A 13,139-nucleotide genomic window follows, 5' to 3' on the forward strand; every position below is an offset into this window, starting at 1 on the left:
CGCAGCCCAATTTGAGAAGCCATGATCCAGCTGATTACCTGGTTATCTCAAAAGCAAAACCCTTCCTGGTGTCTCTGATTCAGCAGGTCTGTGGTGGGGCCTGAGAATTTGCATTTCTAACAAGTCCCCAGGAAATGCTGACGCCGCTGGTCCTCTGGCCCGACTCTGAGACCCTCAGTGGGGTTTTAGCAGACACTATTTTGTGGAGGCTTTATAGCAACGTGGAAAATGTTTCAATACAGTGGAAAAAGGAGAATGCCAAACTGCACACTCACTAGGAGTCTAACGATGTAAAGACATAAGATGAGAGTGAAACACACCAAAACTACAGTAAGAGCAAAATTAACTTTTTTGTCATTTTCCAATTTCCTGCAACGTGTAATGCCATTTTAATAATTTTTAAAAATTTAGTAATTTTTTTAAAACTTAATGTCGGTAATACAGCGAGTTAGTTCCACCAGAAGAGCCTAATACTTTTCTTCCCTTTTTTTTGGCTCATAAGAGGCCCAGATAACTGCAAACTGGAAAAAATAGCTCTTACATCAGTAGGAACAAAACTGGTTTCATGTTGAGAAAAATCCCCCATCTGGAGACAAGGGGAAGGTTAAAATGACGCCCTGTGCCCACACAGGCCCCTTTGCGGTCACCTTGTTGAGAGCGCTTGCTCCCGTCAGGATGATGTGGGAGTTCTCCACCTGGATCACTCGCTGGCCCAGCCTCACCAAGTAGGCCCCGATCCCAAGGGCTCGGCAGGTCACCTGCGGAGACAGGATCCCTGCTGGCTTCCCGAGGTGGCAGGCCCACCCCCTACGGGAGGGACAGCCCAGGCAGCCGCTGGGCACAAATGGAAGCTACAGCTTAGCCACTGGCAACCTGATTTGGGGCCAAACAGCAGAGGCAAAGACTGCTCTTCACGCTCGTGTGACCTTGGTTTCCTATCCAGAAAGAATGCAGTTAATGAAGAAGAGTGTTGTAAAGACAGAGAGCAGACACGGAATGTTCTGGTTCTTGCCTCAAGAGTAGCTCTTCTGAGCTTCGTCATTCACGAGCCATCGCAGCCTCTATACAACCAAGAGGATGTCTGGGAGTGCATGTGAAACTGGTGTACCAGGTTAAGGGTATTGTGCCAACGTCACTGTCCTGGTTTGGATAATGTATGGTGGTCACATAAGACAGTCACGGGGGAAGCTGGGTGAAGGGCATGTGGGACCTCTCTGTACCATCTTGTAACTTCTGGTGAGTCCTAAACTATTTCAAAATAAAAAGACAGATCTATATGAAAGACATACATTTATATTTTATATATTCCAAAATACATATATATCTTTTTATTTGGAAATATATATAAATGATATCTAGAAAATAAGTCTAAGGAAGACACTCATGGCCAGCATGTCCCACCTTGGAAACTAAAGATCCAACACTGACCGTAAAAATAAGGTCTTGACTGACAGTTTACATGAAAGAGGACTACGCTCCCCTCCTCCTCCTATTAGAAACGGAAACTGTTTTTGGAAAGGCCAAGTGGTAAGGGCGAGAGACTGATTCAATACCAGCTAAAATTAAACCAAAGTCCTTCTAAATAGCCAATACTTTTTAAATAAGAGGAGCCTGGACTGTGATTCAAATAAACCGACTACAGAAAGATTCTTTTTGAGATGACCATTAAAACTGAACCCGAACTGGGTTCTGACGCTATTATAAAGAACTGTCGTTGATATTCTAGTGGTAATAACAGCAATTGAGGTTACAACAGCAATTGAGGTTACGTAAAAAGTGCGGGGGAGTCTTTAGCTGTTAAAGATCCACACTGATATTTACAGATGAAAAGATACAACAGTGGGTTTGCTTTAAGATATTCCACAAGTGGGACAGACGGATTGAGAACGCAGGAACGGCCACATGCTGATAAACAGTCTGAACTGCGTGATGAGCAGTTTAAAGTTTGGTGATCACTTTAAAGTTTCTCTAATAAAAAGTTGAGACATAAGAGAAAATCAAACAGGAGGAGACTCACCAAGCTGATGGTGACGATCTCTTCGTAAGCCAGGGAGGACTCCCCGGCAATCATGCCCGAGCCCCTCAGGTTCTCCACGCCCAGGCCGTCGTCCTTCCCAATGATATCCGTGATGACGTACCTTCAAAGCCAAACACGCATTAAACACCGAGATCTAGTCCAGAAAAGTCCAAGGCTGATGCATCTAGCAAGGACCCGGGGCAGGAGGGACAAGCAAGGTGAGGAACTGGAAGGTGAAAACGCAGCCAGAGGTGAAACGAACCCTCAGCATTGGCCCTAAAGTTTCTAGAAGGGCTCGGTCAGCATCAATAATTACCACCCCTCCAATCAAAGACATCCGCCTGTTCGGAGGCTGTCTTAATGAGACGTCATCCCCACTGTGCATTTCTCCAAGAGCAATCTAGAATAGCATTTGGTCTGCAGAGAGACGGGGTATACACGGTAAGCCACTAGTTCTCAACCCATCAACCAAGACTCCAAGGCCACATAAGTGTGAGAGACTACAGCCTAACACCTGCTGGAGGTTCACCAGGCACTTCAGCATGTTAAATGTTCTGAGAAGGTCTGTAGGAAAGACGCTTGTTAGATCTCATGTAACCCGGGTTTCTCGAACTTACTTGGCGATGGGAACTTTCCTGCTTCCCAAATATTACCAACTAACAGTCCAGAAATCTCAATCTGGGAAATTCTAATTTAATCTACCTCACTAAAAAACCCACAACTTTTCCTGGAAAAGACAGCTGGTAGCCTTCGACATTCTCACTGAGCAGATGCCTGCCCAGTTCGCCAAATCACCACTGCATCAGGCCGGCCGATCTGGTCACAAATCGTGAGCCTGCAGCTCTGGGGACATCATGGGAGCCCAACCTAATTCTCCCTGCGCAATGTGCTGTTTTTGTGAAAGTCATGACTGGTTTTGGAATGACAAGGATGGATTCACCCTGGAAAAGGCCGCAGGTATTTAACTCATCAGTGCCCAGAAGCTCAGGGGTCCCACTATACAAACACCACCTCCCCACGGAAAATACCACCACGAGCCCAGAGGCAGAGAGATGATGGCCCCATTAGAAGCTGCAATTAACCACGGGCCAAACGAGGGAGCTGCCTGACAGGTTATTTACCTGGATTCTCCTTCTTCCTCGATGTGTTTACAATGGACGGAGTTCAGGGAGCTGATTCGGGTGTAGTCTTGGGGGGTCAGGTACAGGTATTTGAATCCCTTAAAAAAATATACTCCAGTGAGGTACGAACCCAGGTCCCTGCACCCGACACGTTAATAACAGGTATAAACGGAAGGCCTGCTCCGTGCTAAGGGCTTTCCACTCATCCTTACGACACAACCTCACGTTATTCCTGGTCTCCCTCATTCAGTGTTTCTCAATCATCTTTTCATTATGGATCCCTACGGAACTAAGGAGCCCTTCAAACGTTTTTTTTCTTTATTGCCAGCCTCCTCTCATAAAATTTTATTATAGGTATATTGTTTACATAATATGTATATATATGTGTGTGAGTGTATAGGTCTACATATGTGTGCATATGCTTTTTACATGAGAAAAATAATCTCTGCCCCCTTTCGGGGGAAATATCACCCCCTTGAGATTGCACGTTCTAGTTGCAAAGAATGATTCTGTCCCCTGCATTTTCACGTCACAAAATGTGCGCTGTTCTCTCACTCGTTTTGCCTTTCACTGTAGCTGGCATCTATATGTCTCTGGATGCCTTTTAAGAACTCTCTGAGGACAAGGCCCATGTATTACTCACCTTTGCATCCTCCGTCTACGCTGCATTCAGGAGATGCTCAGTACATATTCGCTCAGTGTTTATACACTTTTCTCATTACTGTCCCCCTAAGGAGACCTTTTTCCTAACTGCATCCCCTCCCATGAAATTTTAATGCCAACATACTGTTTGTATGCCTGTTTATATTCCGCATGGATATACTATGTTATATATAAAGAGCATGTAGTAAGATTATCTTTACCCTCTTGTGGGTGCTATGACCCCCACTGAAAATACAATGCCAGGTGAGTGGAATCACACCGCCACACCTGCTTCGTGACGTACTTTGTGGGGGTCTTCTGGGTCCACCCACGCCACCTGGAACATGTGTTTGATCTCCTCTGCAAGGCCGATCCGGGCCCCGCTGTTGGCTGCCAGGTAGATCTTGGGGATGCCCTCTGCCCGGGCCATCTCGGACGCCCGCAGGTACAGAAGGTCTTCTCCCAGCCCAAAGGAGCCGATGCGGAAGGTAATGTCGTTGCTGATGACAATCACGTCCCGCCCTTCTGGATACTCTCGCGTCTTAAACCTCATTTTGAAGGCCACCATGCCCACCTGGCGAGTGGATGAACGCACAAGGAAGACAGGTTTGCTTCGGCAGAAGGAAATTTTTTGAAAGGGTGATTCCAGACAGGGATTGGGCTCCGTGGAGTCCTTACCTCGTTTCCTCCAGGAAGTCGGTTCATCTCCACCAGCTGGCCCTGAGGGTCCAGCACTAGTTCGGTGTATGTCAGGATGTCTTTGGGATACTTGTCTGGGGAGCCCCACAGCTTAAAGAGAGCCTGGGGAGAGGGGAGGAAAGCAATGCCTGGAGTCATCAGTAGAGAGTGACATTTTCTAGCTCTTTTGAAATCATGAACCATTTAAAGCACGCAGAAAAACATGCAGAATAATAAATACCCAAGCACCCATCTTGTGGTTTTGTCAAATCATAATTTTTCCATAGTTGCTTAAGATTTTTTTTAAAGAAATAAGAAAAATGTGGTTGAAGCCGTGGTGTCTCCTCCCCCACTGTCCTCCTACCTGCAGGTAACCATTATCCTGAATTTGTGTCCCAGCCCGCCGTGTATTTGCCAATTTTTATTTCATCATGTATGCACACACTTAAAACATATAGTATTATTCTGCGTGACAAACTTTAAATAAATGGTATTGCACTGGACACATCCGTCTGCAACTTGCTTTTTCACCTCTCCTATTTGTCAGAGAGACTTATCCATATTGATAAATTTAGCTCTGGTTTATTCATTTTCTCTGCTATTCCGTTTCCACGGTGTGAATCTATCACAGTTTACGTGTTCACAACTCTTTTTAGGAACACTGGCTTGTTTCCAGTTCCACAGTATTACCAAAAGGCCGTAACAAACATCCTTATGGTTTCTTCTCATAAACATGGATGGGAAGTTCACCGGGCCTATACCCAGGAGCGGCACCCCCAGGACACAGAGCATGTGACACTTCAACTTTACTTGGTATTATCAAATCGCTCTCAAATTTTGTGAAGCCCTCTACGGTCCCAGGAAGAATGTGTAAGAACTCCTTTGCTCCATACACTTGCCAATACTTAGTTTGGTTCAAAGATGTGAACCCACCTTTCGGGTGTGACATTTCACTGTGGCCCTGCTCTGTACCCCCGATTACTAGTGAGGTGGACATCTCTGAAGATGCTCATTGACCAGGTGAGTTTCTTTTTGCCAATTTCCCGTTTATAACTCCTGCCTATATTTTTTATAGCTCTGCTTGTTTTTTCCTAATTGATTTATCTGTAGATAATCTAGTTCTGATCCCTTGCTGGTAATAGGCATTGAAACATATTCTTCCGATCTGGGACTTATCTTTTCTCTTTTGCATAAAGAACTTTTAAATTTTAATGTAATCAAATTTGTGGGTCTTTTCCTATGTAATTTATGCTTTTAACTGACTCGTAGTGGCTTTAATCCTCTTGAAATTCATTTTCGTATGCTGGATGAGGTAGAAATCGAAATTGATTTTTTTTAAATAGATAAGCAATTTCCATGTAGCTTTTAGTGAAGTCTGTTCCCTTCATTCACAATCTCACCTCTGCCCTTTGTCGGGGTTCTGTTTCTGAGTGGGTCTGACTCCTGGCTCTGTTCTATTCCATTGGTCTATTTATCTAGCTCCATTACAATACCACTTCTGAGTATTAAGTACTGCTGCTTTAAAATCAGTAACGGCATCTGCTAAGACAAGTCCTCCTGACTTTCTTCTTTTCCAAAATTGTTTTTGCTGTTAATGGGCTTTTGCTTTTCCATAGGAATTAAGTTTCACAAAAAAACCCTGGAATTATAAGGAACTTATTAATTTAGGCAGAACTAATATCTTTCCAACAATGAAATCTTCCCATCACTCGTGAGCATGATATCTCTCTCCATTTATCTAGGCTTAAAGTATTTTGATAAAGTTTTAAAATTTCCTCCATAAAGGTCTTGTATGGTTTTTTAATTAATTTATTCCTAGGTAACCTTCTAACTGATCTTAATATTGTAAATGGCATTTTTTTTTCAAATTCCATTTTACAATTACTGCTGGTCTATGAGAATGCAATTAATTTTTGCATACCGATCTTGCATCTGGCATTCTTGCTGTAGTACCTAATTAGTTCCACAGATTCTCTTGGATTTCTTATACAGGCATTTCCATCATCTGCAAAAAGCACCATTTTGCTTTTTTCTTTCCAGTCTTTACACTTTTTATTTCTTTTGCTCATCTTTTTGCATTGGCCAGGAACTCCAATAAAAAACATTGACTAGAAGTGCTGATAATGGGCACTTCTGTCTTGTCTGGGAAAAGAACACTTCCAACATTTCCCCGTCAGGTGCTATTCATTTCAGGTTGCGATTTTTTATCAAGATAAATAAATTCCTTTCTATTCCTAGCTTATTAAAAGATTTTATTATAAACAGATGCTGTCTTGTCAAATACTTTCTTTGCACCTATTGAGAAATTTAAGTTTCTTCTTAATCTATTAATATGGTAAATTATATGGATAGACTTCTTAATATCAAATCCTATAAGAAGTCACAAGATAAACCCTACTTGGTCTAAATTTTCCTTTAATTGTTACTGGACTTCACTTGCTAATGTTTTATTTATGATTTTTGTGTCCATGTTCGTAAATGAGATAATAAAGCCCTTCTCCTAATGTTCTTCCCTGAGATTAATATTAAGGTAATAACCCGATAAAATGAGTTAAGAAGCATTCCCTTTTTTTCCTACTCTCTAAACAACTCGCACACCATAACAGAATTATCTGTTCCTTGAAGGTTTGACAGAAATTGTTGTAAAATCATCTGGGCTCAATTTTAGTGAATAGACTTTTTAAACTATTAATTCAACTTCTTTAATGCTTATAATCTATTTAGATTTTCTATTTTTTGAGTCACTTTTGATAAGATACATTTTTCTCAGAAATTTTCCACTTCGTCTAAGTTTTCAAATTTAAGCATTGTCCTTAGTATTCTGTCTCTGTAGCTGAAAGAAAGGGAATGGATTTGCTCCTCATTTGTCTGTTTCTTACCCTACGGCCTTTGAGGTCAGAGGCAAAAGGATACAGACGATGACATTCTTAATCACAAAAGTTTCCATTTATTAAGCACCTACTGAATACTTTATATCTATTTCTCACAACAACCTTGTGACGTAGGTACTGCTATTCTCCTCGTTTTACAGAGGAGGAAAGTGGCCCAGAGAGGTGAAGGAACTTGCCCTCCTTCAGGACACACAGGAAACAAAGGACAGAGCCAGGATTCAGACCCGTGCCTGAGCGACCCTAGACAGCAGCTCCTCCTCCTATTCTGCATCTCCTACGCCTGAGTGCACTGATGCTTTCCTGCCTGCAGCCGACGGTCCACGAGCAGCATCCACAGTGCAGTGGAGGGGAGGGAAACGGACATCCAGGTCTCCAGTGCCAGTGTGCTCAGTGCCTCCAAAGGGCCTACTACATAGAAAAATGAAGGCATAGAAAACATACCAGAAGGAAATACACTAAAATGCGACTGCAGTCACCAACAGTGGACAGATCACATACGGGTAAAACTGAATTCGCTTATTCCTATTTTGCTATATTTTCCAATGTATGCTTTAATAATCAGAAGAACACAACAAACGTTATTTTTTAAAAGTAGACTAAAACTTCCTCAAAGGCCGTGACCCCACCCTCTTCCTCACGGTCTATCTGCCCTGAAAATGGTGCCTGGTAAGTGGCAAATACTTAATAAGTAAGTATTTAAAAGACCAGAAGGAAACACATCAAAACGTCAAGCAATTTGTTTTTAGGACATGGAACTATCAGTTACTCTTTTTTTCTTTCCACTGTCCTGTATTTTCTGAAGTTCTTATCTGATATTACTTTCATCGTTGGGATAAAATTAGGTTTACTTTATGGGGCCAGCCAGGTGGTGCAGCGGTTAAGTGTGCACGCTCCACTTTGGCAGCCCGGGGTCCGCCAGTCCGGATCCCAGGTGCAGACATGTCACCGCTTGGCAAGCCATGCTGTGGCAGGCCTCCCACATAGAAAGTAGAGGAAGATGGGCACGGATGTTAGCTCAGGGCCAGTCTTCCTCAGAGAAAAGAGGAGGATTGGCAGCAGATGTTAGCTCAGAGCCAATCTTCCTCAGCAAAAAGTGGAGGATTGGCAGTAGTTAGCTCAGGGCTAAGCTTCCTCAAAAAAAGAAAAAGAAATAAAAGGTTTATTTTAGAAAAAAATACTATGAAGTCATTCCCAATGTTAACTTCTTTTTCTTCATGAGGGCCTTGTTATCTAGGCTGGGGTCTTCAGAAGAGTAGCTGAGGACAGAGGAGTGTGGTGCTGGTGGAGTTCCTAAGGGAGCCCAGGGGTGCTGGGCCTGACCGCAGGACTTGCCTGCCTGAACATCTCCGGGAGGTCGTACACGTAGGTGGTCCCCAGGGACTGAGCCTGGAATCGCTTGGCCTGAAGCAGGTCCTTGGTGACGTATGGAGTGTTGATCAGCATCCCGTGCTGGGGCCCTTGTTTGTTGCCAAAGGAGTGAAACATGATCTGGACCAGAAAGAGGAAAACAGAGAGTGAGGCAGGCAAGTCTCAGGGAACCCAAGCTCCTGCCCACTTTATTTCTAACCGGTCCTCAGTGGAACCGCAACGGGGGGAAGGAAAGCGTGTCACGTCACAGAACAAAGTCAGGGCCTGGGAGAGCCAACGTTCCTCTCTGCCGCTGTGGGCAACCAGAACGAGGAGGACAGAGGGAGATGGGGAACAGAGCTCGAAAACTGCAACTATCATACGACCGTACACTCACACACGAACAAGAGGACATACAAACTGGTGAAATCTGAACAAGGTCCGCATTCCAGCTAACCCTACGGTACCAGTGTCAACTTCCTGCTTTGACAACATCCTACAGTTATGTAAGATGTTATCATCGGGAAGTCGGGTGAAGGGCACATCAGAACTCTTTGTACTATTTTTGCAACCTCTTAAGAGTCTGTTTCAAAACAAAAATTATATATTTAAAAACGGCAGTCAATAGAATATTTGATTGACTTTATAAAAGTCTGTTCTGAAATATAATGGGGGAAAATGCCCACTGCCCCAAGTGAACCAGTCTGGAAGGTGCGTTATACTCAACCACAGTACTCCACATCTTAGCCAAATATGGTCCTACAACGGACTAAACTTTGGATTCATTCTCCTCCCTGGGGGAAGGAACGACTGCCATTCAGAAGCTAACACGTTTATCCTAAAGCTCCGAGGAGCGACCCCAATCCCACCTGGCAAGGCAAGACAGCCACCGAATGCCGTTTTTATCTACGCCTTGCTCTCCCAAGCAGCCTCTGCTCTGACTTGGCCCGCCGGGGCCCCGCCCAGCCTTACGTTTCCAGATCTGGGGTCAGTGACTTCTCTGTAGAGGCTGATGTCCAGGTAGTAGCCTGACTCGTTGGTGATGAACAGGCGGATGGGAGTCGCACTGTCGGTGGTGGTCTGGCGGATGTTGATCTTGACCTCAGCCTGCAGCACGCGGAGCTTCCACAGCCGGCTGCCGTAGCGCATCACCATGGAGCGCACCGACTCCTCGATCTGCCCCAAACCATGGCAACACCAACTTCACAGCCCATTCTGCGTACACTTGTACTATCCCTAGCACTGATAATGGGATAGCGAGATAGAGCGAATGCAAAATGCCTGGGACATAGTACGCATCCAGCAACTATCAGCTAATAATAACCAAAAGCACCAGGCTAAGCCTTTAAAGCTCGCTCGATCATTCTGTCTTCGTAATCACTCAGAGAGGCTGGCATTTTTATGCCCCACTGACAGAGAAGGAAACCGAGGCTGGTGAGAGACAGAGCGAGTACTCCTACGTTACACTGTCTTTATCTCCATCATGCACCTCCAGCCTGTGCCTTTTTTCCTCCGGGAACTATGCGGACTAGTGGCGTTGGGGCCTCTGCATGGGCCCTCTGCACCCTACACATGCCAGGCTGTTGCCAGGACTCCTTCCATAAGACCACCATAAACTGCCTGCTCATGAACCAGCCAGTGGAGTACCCGACAGAGCCTGGAGCCAGGGAGAGGACAAAACTTTGCTTTGAAGCATTTGGGACATCTGTGTTGTCCTATGAGTAAAGCGTGCCCATGGAGGGTGAACACCAGAACAGGGACAGTCCTAAAGGCAGTGGCTCAAATAGGGATCTAGAATTAAATGACCGGAGGCTTGGTCTCCACCGGCAGCAACTGAGGTTCAAACACACACATACACATCCTGGAACTCGGGTCTCGAGTGCCAGGAGACAATACCCCAAAGCAGCATGCTGTGAAGAACCAGAGGTCCTGGAGAAGCTGAACCCAGAGCCCAGTGAGGGTCCCCCAGAGGCAAGACCTTGGAGGGGTCCATGATGACGGTGGGCACGAAGTTGAGGAAGATGTGGTTGCAGTCGGTGCGCACGCTGGTGTTGTTGAAGGCCACCTCCAGCTCGTCCATGGCCTCCAGGAGCAGCCGCTCACCCTCATTCTGCAGGTACTCGAAGGACGCTTCCTGCCAAAGGCGGGAGGGGCAGCGCTGCGGCAAGGGACACAGGGCCCGCTCCAGGTGGCCAGAAACACAGCCTCAGAGAGGAGGGGGACAGGAAAACATTCCCCTCCTCTGAAAGGATCCCCAGGCGAGAACAGCAGAGCCCTGTCTCCCCAGGCGCAGGATGTGAAAGGCTCTCGAGCGTGGGCACCAAGTCTTTCTCTCCTCACCCTGATGCTTGGACAACTGGGGCCCTGCTGACCCCAGCTGACTGAGGCAGGGTTAGCCAGGTCAGGAGATGACACACAGCTCACCCGGGAGCACACTTCTCAAACGTCCACACCCCAACCACCTCCTGTATTGCGTTCTCACACTCTGGGCCCCTATCGCCCTGCCCTAGTCACCCCAAGCCCAGGTACCAGATGACAAGGAACACGCCCTGTGCTCCAGAAGCTGCTGGAATTGTTCAGACTAGCCAATCACAAGCCTGCTTTCCCTGCCTCACCCTTTCCTTCCTGCAGAAACCACAATAAGGCCTCTCGCCTGGTGTCGCCCTCTCCCTCCGCCTCCTGGCCAACCCTGGGGCGTCCCCACGTGGCCCACATGGCACGACGTGTCCCCTCCCCTTGGGCATTGTGAGTAACAAGCTATCTTTTCAATGGCATGTGTCTCCTCATCTGTCAGCCTTACCACACCTGAATACTAATAAAACCTATTAACATATCTAGTTGACTGAAGCAGCAAAAAACTGAGATTAGCTGAACATCCATCAATGGAGGATTAGTAAAAAAACATTACATACATACGGTACTTCCGTGCAAGGAAATACCATGGAGTGGATCATCTCTATTAACATGGACAAGGAGCTGACCAGTAAAAAGACTAGCCTTCAAATGATTTGTCCGTGCTGAGCTCCCATCTGTAACATTACACCTATAACTCTATGTATGGAATTAGGCCTGGAAAAGGTCACCAACAGGGCTCACCCCTGGGTGGCAGGATTCTGGGTCCTTCCTGACTTTTAAAGGTGATTTTCAGTATTGTTTGAAATTTTCACACATAATCATGGGTTATTTTTCTTCTTTTGGTGAGGAAGATTGGCAACTGAAGTAACGTCAGTTGCCAATGTTCCTCTTTTTGCTTGAAGAAGATTATCCCTGAGCTATCAGCTGTGCCAATCTTCCTCTAGTTTATGTGGGATGCCACCACAGCATGGCTTGATGAGCGGTGTGTATGTCCGCTCCTGGGATCCGAACATGTGGACCCCAGGCTGCCGCGGTAGAGCGCAGGAACTTAACCACCATGCCACAGGGGCGGCCCATGGTTACTGTCCGAAGTGCAAGAACCAGTGAAAAATGATCATGCACCCCTCCAGCAAATACAAGAGAGTCTCTTAACAAACCAGCATCTTTCCATCCTATGGATTCTCTTCTCACGCAGAGAGCTCCATGTGACACAAGAAACAGAGCCACATGCCACCAGCCGGCATAGGAAAATAGGCTACTTTGCTGTCCACCTCCATGCTCCACACTGGAGCGTCACAAGGGCAGGGCTGGGTGTGCCCAGAGCACCTGGGACCCGCAGCATGCAGCCCAGGGCCCGGCACAGAGCAGGGAGTCCAAGAAGGGAAGGCACGAGCGAGAAGCTCAGAGGCAGAATGAACCCCTGTGACATTTCACCTTCGTGATCAGGTCCGAGTGCCTGATGATGGCACGGATGAAGAACCTGTGGTCCGTCACCTCCGCGCCCTCCTTCACCTTCGCAGCGCCCAGGTAGAGGTGCATCTTGTGGTTGGCACAGGGCACGGCGGTCAGATCGAAGTTGCGCATCCGGCTGAGCTCCAGCTGGAAGGCCAGGGCGGGCTCCAGGTGCCGGTAAATGCGATCTTCTGCGAACTGTGGGCCGACCAGAGAGAAGAAGAGACACGGACGTAGGCGGAGTTTGACGTGGGGGCCGCGTGCCTGCTTGAGCCCCGCCCCGCCCTGCAGACCCTGGGGTCTCTGAGTTCAGCACTCAGGAACGTAGTAGGCACTGCGTCTCCTAACTGTGAGCAAGCCCAGGGCTCAAGAGATTTGGGATCTTGCGAAGCGCCAGAGGAGAGCCATGGGCACTGCAAGTCTGATGAGGGGGCACAGGCCTCTGGACTCCTGGGTGAGCCTCGCTCGTCCCCAGCACCTGCCAGCACAGCCAGGCTGTTCTCCATCTCTCACAGCACAGAGCATTCCTCCAGAGGCCATTCGCCCCTGGTTTCTTTGGGGAAGCTGGTCACTGACTGACAGTGCTGGAGACTAAACCAAAGAGAAACCGAAGGAGCTCAAGAAAGCACAGGTCTT

At 46.7% G+C, this 13,139-nt stretch overlaps 1 protein-coding gene across 9 annotated transcripts in view; it reads right to left on the reverse strand.

Annotated features, from left to right (window-relative positions):
• Positions 1-13,139, reverse strand: part of ACACB (acetyl-CoA carboxylase beta) — a 101,289-nt gene that overhangs the window by 12,701 nt on the left and 75,449 nt on the right. For 5 of the 9 annotated variants that reach the window (XM_001496930.5, XM_023646975.2, XM_070275318.1 and 2 more), the window contains 9 exons: positions 12,486-12,701; positions 10,675-10,830; positions 9,669-9,872; positions 8,682-8,837; positions 4,459-4,581; positions 4,085-4,354; positions 3,139-3,236; positions 2,018-2,138; positions 648-758 (listed from right to left, as the gene is read on the reverse strand). In XM_001496930.5, the coding sequence (XP_001496980.3) occupies positions 648-758; positions 2,018-2,138; positions 3,139-3,236; positions 4,085-4,354; positions 4,459-4,581; positions 8,682-8,837; positions 9,669-9,872; positions 10,675-10,830; positions 12,486-12,701 (1,455 nt within the window). Of the gene's footprint in view, positions 1-647; positions 759-2,017; positions 2,139-3,138; positions 3,237-4,084; positions 4,355-4,458; positions 4,582-7,382; positions 7,758-8,681; positions 8,838-9,668; positions 9,873-10,674; positions 10,831-12,485; positions 12,702-13,139 lie in introns of those variants that run through there. The other 4 variants (XM_070275319.1, XM_070275320.1, XM_070275321.1 and 1 more) reach the window with 1 other exon arrangement.

Source organism: Equus caballus, chromosome 8, assembly GCF_041296265.1.
Source record: "Equus caballus isolate H_3958 breed thoroughbred chromosome 8, TB-T2T, whole genome shotgun sequence".
NCBI lineage: Eukaryota > Metazoa > Chordata > Mammalia > Perissodactyla > Equidae > Equus > Equus caballus.